Source organism: Desmodus rotundus, chromosome X, assembly GCF_022682495.2.
Source record: "Desmodus rotundus isolate HL8 chromosome X, HLdesRot8A.1, whole genome shotgun sequence".
Taxonomy (NCBI): domain Eukaryota; kingdom Metazoa; phylum Chordata; class Mammalia; order Chiroptera; family Phyllostomidae; genus Desmodus; species Desmodus rotundus.
The window spans coordinates 62,268,817-62,282,155 of NC_071400.1; the positions used below are offsets into that span (position 1 = coordinate 62,268,817).

The 13,339-nt window shown below is 43.7% G+C and overlaps 1 protein-coding gene across 1 annotated transcript; it reads left to right on the forward strand.

Moving 5' to 3' along the window:
* Positions 1 to 10,392: 10,392 nt before the first annotated feature.
* Positions 10,393 to 12,245, forward strand: LOC128779980 (spindlin-2). Its single transcript, XM_053917314.1, has 2 exons — positions 10,393 to 10,680; positions 11,297 to 12,245. The coding sequence occupies exon 2, from the start codon at positions 11,299 to 11,301 to the stop codon at positions 12,073 to 12,075; it is 777 nt and encodes a 258-aa protein (XP_053773289.1). The 5' UTR covers positions 10,393 to 10,680; positions 11,297 to 11,298; the 3' UTR covers positions 12,076 to 12,245.
* Positions 12,246 to 13,339: the final 1,094 nt, after the last annotated feature.

Here is a 13,339-nt window from a genome sequence, read left to right on the forward strand (position 1 = left end):
CCACCCCGACGATACCCATCCCCCTCCTGCTGAACAGTTCTGCCAGTCTCAGGAGCCCCCTGCTGGGCGCATATACACAGGGGAAAGAAAGGGAGATACCAAAGGGGACCTTTCTGTACTTTTCTCAGCTGTGACAAGACATGCTGGTTCCTCAGGCCCTATTTCACTGAAACCAGCTTGGCAGAGAGTGCTAAAATTGCTGCAGCAAGGGGAACTCAGGACTCCACCCAGCCTCAGGTCTTATACAGAGCTGCCATCAGCACCAGGCAGGAAAGAGCTGTCCCTTTTACACAAATTGTTCCCTTGCATGAAACAAACAACTAACTCATGAGAAATTATTCAATATTGGAAATAATGTGGGACAGACCAAGACGTGTGGTGCAGGGGCAGGGAACATACCCACCATCTTCCCTGAAGTCTGAACAGTGCCTCCAAGGGGAGATCCAGGGGCTCCATCCTCCAGATAGCACCTGAAGCCCTCTCAGAAACAGAGGAGTTGGCAGTGAGGCTAAGACTAGTGGCAGGACCTCAGATAGAGGCAGGAGGAGGTGGTAGCTTTGGTGCTTTTTGATGTTAGGTGACCCACCCCTGGGCCTTGTACTGATGAAAAGCCAGCAGGGCAGAGCAGCAAGGACCATCCTAGATGTAAATAGACTTGAAGGAGACATCCACAGACTGTGAATAACTTGTAGCCTTGAACAGGCTGCCTAGGACTACACTAGGACACGATCTGACATTAAAAAGGATAGGTCCTGAAGGAAAGGCCTGCAGCCAAACACTGGACTGTATTGAGATGAATCCCATCTCATTATTTTTCATTATTTGCATGCTTTTTCTTTTTTATAACATTTTTAAAAGCTTTAGTAGATTTGCTTTACTGGGAAAAACATTATATATTTTATCTTATTATTTTATTTTATTTTTATTGTTATTCTACTACAGTGTCCCCCTTCACCCTCCTCCACCCAGCCCACCCTCCAATCCCACAGTTAATTCCCACACTGTTGTCCATGTTCATGGGTCCTTCATACATGTTCTTTGACTAGTCCCTACCCTTACTTTCCATCATTATCCTCCTGCCCCCTCCCATCTGGCCAATGTCAGTCTGTTCCATGTTTAAATACCTCTGGTTCTATTTTGCTCATTAGTTTATTTTGTTCATGAGATTTCCCTTGTAAGTGAAATCATATGGTATTTGTTTTTCACTGACTGGTTAGTTCACTTATCATAATTACCTCCCTTGGCAACCACATCATTGCAAAAGGTAGGAGTTCCTTCTTTCTTCCTGCTGCATAGTACTCCATTGTGTAAATGTACCACAGTTTTTTCATCCACTCATTTGCTGATGGGCACTTAGGTTTCTTCCAGCACTTGGCTATTGTAAATTGTGCTGCTATGAACATTGGGGTGCATAGGTTCTTTTGGGTTGGTGTTTCAGGGTTCTTAGGGTATAATCCCAGCAGTGGAATTGGCAGGTCAAAAGGCAGTTCCATTTTCAGTTTTCAATTCCATACTGTGTTTTACAGTGGCTGCACCAGTCTGCATTGCCACCAACAGTGCACTAGGGTTCCCTTTTCTCCACATCCTCTCCAGCACTTGTTTGTTGATTTGTTTATGATGGCCATTCTGACGCGTGTGAAGCGGTATGTCATTGTGGTTTTAATTTGCACATCTCTCTGTGGTACATCTCTCTGATGGCTAGTGATGCTGACTATCCTTTCAAATGTCTCTGGGCCCTCTGTATGTCCTCCTTGGAGAATTGTTATTTCAGGTCCTTTGCCAATTTTTTCATTGGGTTGTTTGCCTTCCTAGACTGGGGTTGTGTGTGTATTGGGCAAAAGAGTGGGATACAAAGTCAATATGCAGAAATCAAAGGCATTTTTATACACCAACAATGAAATATCAGAATCAGAAATCAGGGAAAAAATCCCATTTGCTAAAGCAACAAGGAAAATAAAGTACCTAGGAATAAGCCTAACCAAGGAGGTAAAAGACCTGTAGTCAGAAAACAACACAACAATGAAGAAGGAAATTAAGGAAGACACAAATAAATGGAAGCATGTACCATGCTCATGGATTGGAAGAATTAACATCATCAAAATGGCCATACTACCCAAAGCAATTTGTACATTCACTTCAATCCCTATTAAAATAACAATGACATATTTCACAGATATAGAACAAACACTTCAAAAATCTATACGGAACCATAAATTACCCTGAATAGCCGAAGCAATTGTGAGAAAGAAGAACAAAGTAGGAGGGATCAAAATACCTGATATCAAACTATATTACAAGGCCACTATAATCAAAACAATATGGTAGTGTCATAAGAACAGACACATAGACCAAAGGAACAGAATAGAGAGCCCAGAAAGAAACCCATGTCTGTATGGTCAATTAATATTTCACAGAGGGGGCAGAAGCATAAAATGGAGTAAAGATAGCCTCTTCAACAAATGGTGTTGGGAGATCTGGATGGCTACATGCAAAAAAATTGAAACTCAACCACCAACTTACACCATACACAAAAATAAATTCAAGGTGGATAGAAGACTTAAATGTAAGTCGTGACACCATAAATGTCCTAGAGGAGAACATAGGGAGGAAAATCTCAGATATTCTACACAGCAATATTTTCACCAACATGACCCCTAGAGCAAGGGATATAAAGGAAAGAATAGACAAATAGGACCTAATCAAAATAAAACCTTCTTCATGGCTAAAGAAAACAGCAGTAAAATGAAAAGGGAACCAACCGTATGGGAAAACACATTTGCAAATGATACCTTGGACAAAGGTTTAATCTGCAAAATATATAAAGAACTCAAATCTCGAGTAGATTGGAAGATGGCGGCAACATAGGTGGGAGAGGAGTCCACTTCCCCTCAACGCCAGGGAAATACCTAGCTGATCTGAGGAGCAGAGCGAACAGCCAACAGTATTCCAGCATATACGAAGATCAGAGACCAAAGATAGAGGACATTGAAAGATCTGACGGTAAGAAGAATGCTCAAGGACAATAAGGTCCCCGGGACCCGGGACCGCGAGGTACTAGGGTGGCAGAAGCGCCAGCCCTGGCGCAGGGGCTGCTGCAGGAGTCTTGGCAGAGGGCCAGGCTGAGCTGTGAGCAGCCAGGTGCTTGATTGGACCAGGGGGGCTTGAAAAGGAGGAATTTCTCAAAAAGAAAAAGAAAATAGAGACACTCAGGGGCTAGTTAGAGAACTCTCGGTAGTAGCCGAGGCCCCTGGCGCCCCTCCCCCCTCCGCCCCTGGACTGCGAGCGTGGGATAAGCAGCACCAGAGTCACGGCGCTCACCTGAGGTCCGGTCGAGCATGCACAGATTAGCGAAAGGGGCCCATACATGAAACCCGGGAGGGGCGCCCACACCTGAAACCTCCAAGATCATTTGGAGCAAAGGCTAGCTGCTCCACCCAGAGGCCCAAAACCTCGGAACCCAGTGCCGCGTGATTCAGTCCCAGGGCGGCCCCGCCCGCTCCAGAGACTCAAGCGCAGGGCTGGCTGGATGCGCGTTTTCCAAGCGGCCTACTAGCTCTCTAGGACAAAGGCAGAACACCCAGTAGAGGTGAGCTGCAGTGAGAGGAGAGTCTGCAGGCTGAACAACAGCGAAGAGTGTGACCCAGGAAGGGAGAAAAGTGAAACCAATCCTTCCAACCACCCCCTCCCGTTGCACAGACAGGACACCAGCAGAACAAACCTGACCGGTTTAAAGCCAGCAGAAGATTTTTTTTTTTTTTCCTTTCCCCCTGAATTCCTTCTTCCTCTCTCTCTTTTTTTTTTTCTCATTCCTTCTTCCTCCCATCCTTTACCATTTTTATGTCTTCTTCCTGCCTTCTTTTAACTTTTTCTATGTTTTAATTTTTGTTAAAATTCCTTCTTATCTTGCCTCCGACCTTTCTTTATTCCTTCTTCCCTCCTTCCTTCCTTTCCTCGTTTCCTATTTCCTTGTTCCCTCCTTCCCATCTTTGTTTTTTTTTCTTTTTGTTTCTTTTCTTTCTCCCCCCCTTTCTCTTTTTCCCACAGGTGAGACAACAAAACCGGGAGTGCTGAAAAGACTAGAGTTAGACCGTGTTAAACACATAAACGTCAGCTGAAGACCAGTGAGCACAGGAGAGTAAGGAGACAGCACCACCGAATCCCATTGGCATTCTACCATAGAAGTTCATATCATAAACCCAGGGAGTCAGAACAAAGCAATTTAAGAAGCAGAGGCCAACAAGAAGAGCCTCACAAACAATGGGAAAACAAAGAAACAATCCCCAAATGAAAGGAAAGGAGGAAGTCTCAGAAAGAATGCTAACAGTAAAAGAGGCAAGTCAACTATCACATACTGAGTTCAAGGCAATGGTCATCAGGAAGCTCACTGAGCTCTCTGAGCTCAAAGAGAACTACCAGAAACTACAAGGAAACTACAATGAACTCACTGCAAACTATATCAACATGAAAAAGGAAATAGAAACTATCAACAAGAGCCAAGAGGAAATGAAGAATACAATTTCTGAATTGAAGAACACAGTAGAAGGAATGAAAAGCAGACTTGATGAAGCAGAGGATCGGATCAGCGAGCTGGAGGACAAAGTAGAAAAAAACACCCAGAAAGAGCAAGAAAAGGAAAAGAGGCTCAGAAAGAATGAGGAGGCAATAAGGGAAATGCAGGATAACATGAAACGTAACAATATCCGTATAATAGGAATACCAGAAGGAGAAGAAGAAGAGCAAGGGATAGAAAACCTGTTTGAAAAAGTAATGATGGAAAATTTCCCTAATCTGAGGAGAGAAAAAGTCACACAAATCCAGGAATCACAGAGAGTCCCAAGCAAGAGGAACCCAAAGAGACCCACTGCAAGACACATAATGATTAAAATGGCAAAATTCCAAGACAAAGAGAGGATCTTAAAGGCAGCAAGGGAGAAACAGGAAGTAACATACAAGGGAGCCCCAATAAGGTTAGCAACTGACTTCTCAATGGAAACGCTCCAAGCCAGAAGAGAATGGCAAAAAATATTCCAAGTAATGAAAACCAGAGGCCTGCAACCAAGACTACTTTACCCAGCAAGGCTCTCAATCAAGATAGAAGACCAAATAAAGAGTTTCCCAGACAAAATAAGTCTAAAAGAATACAGCTCCACCAAACCAGCTCTGCAAGAGATGCTAAAGGGACTGCTTTAAGGAAAGGAAGGAAAAGAGAAAGACAGAGGAACACAGGTAGGAAATAATGGCAATGAATAACTACCTATCGATAATAACCTTAAACGTAAATGGATTAAATGCTCCAATCAAAAGACATAGAATAGCTGAATGGATAAGAAAACATGACCCACACATATGCTGCCTACAAGAGACCCATCTCAGGACAAAAGACTTACACAGACTGAAAGTGAAGGGCTGGAAACAAATTTTCCAAGCAAACGGACAGGAAAAAAAAGCAGGGGTAGCAATACTCATATCAGACAAAATAGACTTCCAAAGAAGGGCCATGAAGAGAGACCCAGAAGGTCACTTCATAATACTCAAAGGAAGAATCCACCAAGAAGACATAAACATTGTAAATATATATGCACCCAACATAGGAGCACCCAAATACATAAAGAAAATATTGGAGGATTTCAAGAAAGATATTGACAGCAACACAATTATAGTAGGGGATTTAAACACCCCACTATCAAAAATGGACAGGTCTTCCAAACAAAATATCAAGAAGGATATTGTGTCACTTAAAAATACCCTAGAGGAAATGGACTTAACTGATATATACAGAGCTTTTCATCCCAAAGAAGCAAAATACACATTCTTTTCAAGTGTCCATGGAACTTTTTCAAAGATAGACCACAGGATAGGACACAAAGCAAGCCTCAACAAATTCAAGAAAATTGAAATCATATCAAGCATCTTCTCTGACCACAAGGGTCTGAAACTAGAAACCAACGCCAAGGGTAAAAACCCAAAACACTCAAAATCATGGAGACTGAATAGCATGCTATTAAACAATGAATGGGTCAAGAACGAGATTAGGGAAGAAATCAAAAACTTCCTGGAAACAAATGAAAACGAACTCACAACAACCCAGAAGCTATGGGACACAGCAAAGGCAGTCCTGAGAGGGAAGTTCATAGCAATACAGGCCTACCTTAAGAAGTTAGAAACAGTTCAAACAAACAACCTAACCCTATGCCTACAAGAACTGGAGGAACAACAACAAAGACAGCCCAGAGCAAGCAGAAGGAAGGAAATAACCAAGATCAGAGCAGAACTAAATGACATAGAGACTAAAAGCACAATTGTAAGGATCAATGAATCCAGAAGCTGGTTCTTTGAAAAGATAAACAAAATCGACAAGCCTTTAAGTAGGCTTATCAAGAAGAAAAGAGAGAGGATCCAAATAAACAGAATTAGAAGTGAAAGTGGAGAGATTACAACTGATACCACAGAAATACAAAGGATCGTAAGAAATTACTATGAAGACCTGTATGCTAAGAAATTTGAAAACCTAGATGAAATGGACACATATCTAGAAAAATATAATCTTCCAAAACTGACTGAAGAAGAGGCAGAAAACCTGAACAGACCAATATCAGCAAAGGAAATTGAAGCAGTCATCAAGAAACTCCCATCACACAAAAGCCCTGGACCAGATGGCTTCACAGGAGATTTCTACAAAGCATTTAAGGAAGAACTAACCCCTATCCTCCACAGACTATTCGAAAAAATCCAAACTGATGGAAGACTCCCAAACTCTTTTTATGAAGCCAACATCATCCTAATCCCCAAACCAGATAAAGACACAACGAAGAAAGAAAACTTCAGGTCAATATCGCTGATGAACATAGACGCTAAAATTCTCAACAAAATATTAGCAAACCGCATCCAGCAATATATTAAAAAGATCATCCACCCTGACCAAGTGGGATTCATCCCAGGGATGCAAGGATGGTACAATATTCGCAATTCAATAAACATAATACATCACATCAACAACAGCAAAGACAAAAATCACATGATCATATCAATAGATGCAGAAAAAGCGTTCGATAAGATACAGCACCCATTTCTGATAAAAACACTCAGCAAAGTGGGAATAAAGGGAGCAGTCCTCAACATAATTAAGGCCATATATGAGAGACCTACAGCCAACATCATACTCAATGGACAAAAACTTAGAGCTTTCCCACTAAGATCAGGAACAAGACAAGGATGCCTTCTCTCACCACTCCTATTCAACATAGTATTGGAAGTCCTAGCCACAGCAATCAGACAAGAAAAAGCAATAAAAGGCATCCAAATTGGAAAGGAGGAAATGAAACTGTCACTGTTTGCAGACGACATGATAGTGTACATGGAAAACCCTATAGACTCCACTCAAAAACTACTCGACCTAATAAATGAATTTGGCAAAACAGCTGGATACAGAGTCAATACCCAGAATTCAAAGGCATTCCTGTACACCAGCAATGAAACTGCAGAAACAGAAATCAGGAAAAAAATCCCATTTGATATAGCAACAAGAAAAATAAAGTACCTAGGAATCAACCTAACCAAGGAGGTAAAAGACCTGTACTCAGAAAACTACACAACACTGAAGAAAGAAATTAAGGAAGATACAAACAAATGGAAGCATGTACCATGTTCATGGATTGGAAGAATTAACATCATCAAAATGGCCATACTACCCAAAGCAATTTATAGATTCAATGCAATCCCTATTAGAGTACCCATGACATATTTCACAGATATAGAACAAACATTGCAGAAATTCATATGGAACCATAAACGACCTCGAATAGCTGCAGCAATTTTGAGAAAGAAGAACAAAGCAGAAGGGATCACAATACCTGATATCAAACTGTATTACAAGGCCACTGTAATCAAAACAGCCTGGTACTGGCATCAAAACAGGCACATAGACCAATGGAACAGAACAGAGAGCCCAGAAATAAACTCAAGTCTATACGATCAATTAATATTTGACAAAGGAGGCAGGAGCATAAAATGGAGCAAAAACAGCCTCTTCAACAGATGGTGTTGGGAGATCTGGACAGCTACGTGCAAAAAAATGAAACTCGATCACCAACTTACGCCATACACGAAAATAAACTCAACATGGATAAAAGACTTAAATATAAGCCGTAACACCATAAAAGTCCTTGAGGAAAACATTGGCAGGAAAATCTCAGACATTCCACGCAGCAACATCCTCACAGACATATCCCCTAAAGCAAGGGACATAAAGGAAAGAATAAACAAATGGGACCTCATCAAAATAAAAAGCTTCTGCATGGCTAAAGAAAACAGCACCAAATTACAAAGAGAACCAACAGTATGGGAAAACATATTTGCCAATGATACCTCAGGCAAGGGCCTGATCTCCCAAATATATAAAGAACTCACACGACTCCACTCCAGGAAGACAAACAACCCAATTAAAAAATGGGCAAAGGACTTGAACAGACACTTCTCCAAGGAAGACATACAGAGGGCCCAGAGACATATGAAAAGATGCTCAGCATCACTAGCCATCAGAGAGATGCAAATTAAAACCACAATGAGGTATCATCTCACACCAGTCAGAATGGCCAACATAAACAAATCCACAAACAAATGTTGGAGAGGATGTGGAGAAAAAGGAACCCTCGTGCACTGTTGGTGGGAATGCAGACTGGTGAGGCCACTGTGGAAAACAATATGTTATTTCCTCAGAAAACTAAAAATGGAACTGCCCTTTGACCCAGTAATTCCGCTGCTGGGATTATACCCTAAGAACACTGAAACACCAATCCAAAAGAATCTGTGCACCCCAATGTTCATAGCAGCACAATTTACAATAGCCAAGTGCTGGAAGCAACCGAAGTGCCCATCAGCAAACGAGTGGATCCAAAAACTATGGTATATTTACACAATGGAATTCTACGCAGCAGAGAGAAAGAAGGAGCTTATACCCTTTGCAACAACATGGATGAAACTGGAGAGCATTATGCTAAGTGAAATAAGCCAGGAAGTGAGGGACAAGTACCATATGATCTCACCTTTAACTGGAACATAAGCAATAGAAGAAAAAAGCAAACAAAATAGAACCAGAGACATTGAAGTTAAGAACAATCTAACAAAAGCCAGGGTGGGGGTGGGGGGTGGGGGCGGGGACAGTGGGTAGAGGGGATTACAGGAACTACTATAAAGGACACATGGACAAAACCAAGGGGGAGGGTGGAGAGGGGGGAGGGAGGTGGGTTCACCTGGGGTGGGGTGGAGGGATGGGGAGAAAAGGCATACAACTGTAATTGAATAACAATTAAAAAAAAAAGAACTCAAATCTCTTCTTAAAAGGACACCACTGGTTTTAAATTAAGGCCAACCTATGTGACCACATTTTACCCTAATTGCCTCTTTAAAAACCCTACCTCCAAATATTTTCACATTATGAGGTGTTGGGAGCTAGAACTTCAACACGAATTTGGAAGAAACAGAATTCATCCCATAACACTGAGCACTTTGATTAAGTCTAATCTTACACTTACTAGATTTTTCAAATAAGTAGCCAATAAATTCATTTTATTTTAAATCAGTTTAAGATGGCTCTCGACTTGCATGTAACTGATAATGTTCTGCCTGATACAGCACCATAATAATATTGATATTTTATAGGATTATGGTTCACTACAGACAAAAATACTATAAATAACAAAAAAAAAAAACAAAGCAAAATGGATTCAAAATGGATGCCATTTTATGCAAAACTAGATATGGTTTGCTATAAATTACAGTTATATTAGAGAATAACTCTAAGGTTAAGCCTTATTTCTCCAAAATTAGGTCTCCAAATATAAGAGGGGACTACCCTTGCTTCCAAGAAATTCTTATTGTGTATGTGTGTGTCCGTATGTATATACAGAGAATTATGTCTTATGTTGTGACTGGGTAGAGGCGTATACTTGGAATTATCTGTTTGTGAATATGAATATCTGCCAATGTAGAAAATGTACTTATATATGCACATATATATATTTGTGCATGCATATAAAAGATTACTGTATCCATATATGTTTTGAGTAAGGTAAGGTATTTCTGTGTGAATAAGTGTGTATGCAGATATGTGAGAAATGTGTTAAAAATGGAAAACTACTCTACTAGGGAACTGAGGGGTGGAGCTAGAGAGCCTAAGAGGATGGAAGTGTGGAGGAAAAGAAGAAAAAAGGACCACCAACAGGTCACACAGGTGTGAATTTTGGATGAACTAGGAGAAGCCTAGGCTTTTTTCCTAGGTAAAGAAGACTGCCCGTGCAGTGTACAACACAAAAAGGAGGCTTCTTTACTGACAAAAAAGTAAGAGCTTAGTGTTATGCGAAAAGAGGGAGGAGACTGCTGCAGCAGTAGCGGCTGGTGGGATCCCGATGTGGCAGAGGGGTGTCTGCCACCGACAAGGAGGCAGAGGGCCCGCGAGCACAGTGCCCGAGACACAGCCACCATCCTCTTGGCGTGCCCCGCCGCCTCCTAGACACGCTCCTCGTCTACTGATTCTCTCCAAGCAGCTTCAGCAAGCTCCCGGCTCAGCGCCTGCTGATCCTGTTTCCACACAGGCTCACAGCACAGGCAGGAGCGAAGTGTCTGATTTGGGCACGTGAGGCCCGCGATCCTGAGCGGTGGACGCCAGGCAAGCCAAGGCCATTGGTAGGTACCAGGATGGAGAAGGGAGATGGGGTGCACTCTTGCAAGAGATAGAGGTGGACGCCGAGTCCGAGTGAGGCTGGAGTGGAAAAGTGCGATGGGCTATAGGAAAAGGGGTGTCTTTAAGGAGACAGGCAAGAAATCGAAGCGAGGGCTCCGGGTGCCAAGAAAGCAACTGGGGGTTGTCAGGGGATGTATGGGCAGCAGGCTGGGGCGTTCAGGGCTGGAGGACAGTGACTGTCTGCGGGTCACTGTCTGCTGGGGAGGGATGCGCGCTTTGCAGGGGATTTAGAGAGTGGACACCAGTGGCAGACAGTGGAGGCAGCGGGGTCTGAACAAGGAGGTAGCCTATCCCCCCCACACCCGCCCCTGCGGAGTTCCTAACCCCAGCCAGCACCACTGCCGCTGCTGCCCTTCCCTGCAGCCTGAAGGAACCCGGGGGGGGGGGGGGGGAGCACTTGCACACCACCGGGATTTCCAGCATCGGTTCCAGGCTCATAGGGAAGATTTAGTTGCCAGCACAGGGTACACAGAGACATCGCTGTGGGGAAAACTTCGCCTTCTGGCATAGCGAATGTCTTCTTCCCTTCTCTCCTCTTATTTTCTCCTTCCGCTGTAGGCATGAAGACCTCCAATGCACAGGAAGCCCAAGGGCAACAAACCAGGGCACCAGCGGGACGGGCCACTGGGTCTGCAAACATGACGAAGAAGAAAAGCTTCCAAAAGAAGCAGAGGGGCAGACCTTCATCCCAGCCCCGCAGGAACCTCGTGGGCTGCAGAATTTCACATGGATGGAAGGAAGGCGATGAGCCCATCACCCAGTGGAAAGGAACCGTTCTCGATCAGGTGCCTATAAATCCCTCTCTGTATCTGGTGAAATATGATGGAATTGACTGTGTCTATGGACTGGAACTTCACAGAGATGAAAGAGTTTTGTCTCTTAAAATTCTTTCTGACAGGGTGGCATCGTCTCAAGTCAGTGATGCAAACCTTGCAAATACCATAATTGGTAAAGCTGTGGAACATATGTTTGAGGGCGAACATGGTTCTAAGGATGAATGGAGAGGCATGGTCCTGGCCCAAGCACCAATCATGAAAGCCTGGTTTTATATCACTTATGAGAAAGATCCTGTCTTGTACATGTACCAGCTTCTAGATGATTACAAAGAAGGAGACCTCCGTATCATGCCAGAGTCCAATGAGTCTCCTCCAGCAGAGAGGGAACCAGGAGGAGTTGTAGATGGCCTGATAGGTAAACATGTGGAATATACCAAAGAAGATGGCTCCAAACGGATCGGCATGGTCATTCACCAAGTGGAAGCCAAACCCTCTGTGTATTTCATCAAGTTTGACGATGACTTCCATATCTATGTCTATGATTTGGTGAAAAAGTCCTAACTGTTAGGGTACAACTGGTCACATTTGTGACGACAACTGTACACTTTGTAGGCGTGCAAAATGATGTTGCTTTTCAGTGTATTGGGAGCTTAAGGGTCCCCATTAATTCAGCATCTTTGCCAGCATAACTGTTGTTTTGTTCTGAAAAATACAAATGTATGTGGACATGACATGCTGTGTGTAAGCACTGTATCATGTTGAACGGAGTGGGTGTGTTTGGTGGATGGGGTATGAAAGGAAGGGACAGCTGTAAATTCAGGCTGTGAACAAAGTTCAGCTAGTATCATAATCAGTCATCTAAAAATGGAATAGGGCTTAGCTGGCCTGGTCTTGGGAGGAGGGAGGAGAAAGAACTAGAGATGGGCTGTGGGGGGAGGGGAAAGAGGAGGTGACTGCTTAGGAAGAGGTGGGGAGGGGCCAGAAATGGGAGTCTCCCTGGGTGAGGAATGTCTTAGGAGGGGGAGGCACCCAACTGGAAGGAGGTAAAGAACAAAGGAGGGAGAGGGGGGCCTTGGGGTTTAGAGGGAAACAGACAAAATAAATTGAGGGGGGGGCACAGAGAAGCTTAGAAGTCCAGAGCAAGGGGGAGAAAGACAGTGTAGTCAGGGATTTGGGGAGAGGCTAAAGGATACTCAAAGAGAGGGCCTATGCATGTGTGTGAGGGGCCAAGGCGGCAGGGGCACTGAGGAGGCAGGAATTCTGAGAAGAAAGACTGCCCCAGGGAGTGAGGATGCAGAAAAAGAGGTGTGGGCAGGGGGGCCCATGAGAGATGGGAAGGTGCAGGGAAAAGCTGGACTTCTGACAGTATCCACAATGCTGTCCCTGCCTCTGTGCACAAAAGATGTGGCAACTGTCAAAGAAACCAGATGGATTGACAGGGATGACTCAAGTGCTAAGCAGCAGCCAAGTTTATACCTAAAACTTTTATTTCAGGGAACTCATGCCACAATGCAAAGCAGAACCCCCAACCCTCAGCCTAAGCACATGTTATGACAGTGCGTACTTAAGCATGTGGCTGTGGGTGGCCTCACAGTTCCCAGAGGACCCAGGTGCAGTAAATCTTGGACCTGGAGGTCTTGGTTCCTTTACCCTACACTGTATAAACAATTCCTGTGAACCTTGTTGAACTCAGGTATAGCAGTCCCTTCAGTGTTCTTCCTCCCGCTGGACTGCTCCTCGCCTTCCTGTGGAGGAAGGGCATCAGAGGATGGAGGCTGCTGCTTCTCTCCAGGGAAGGGGGCATGACAGTCCATGCTTCTTTTAG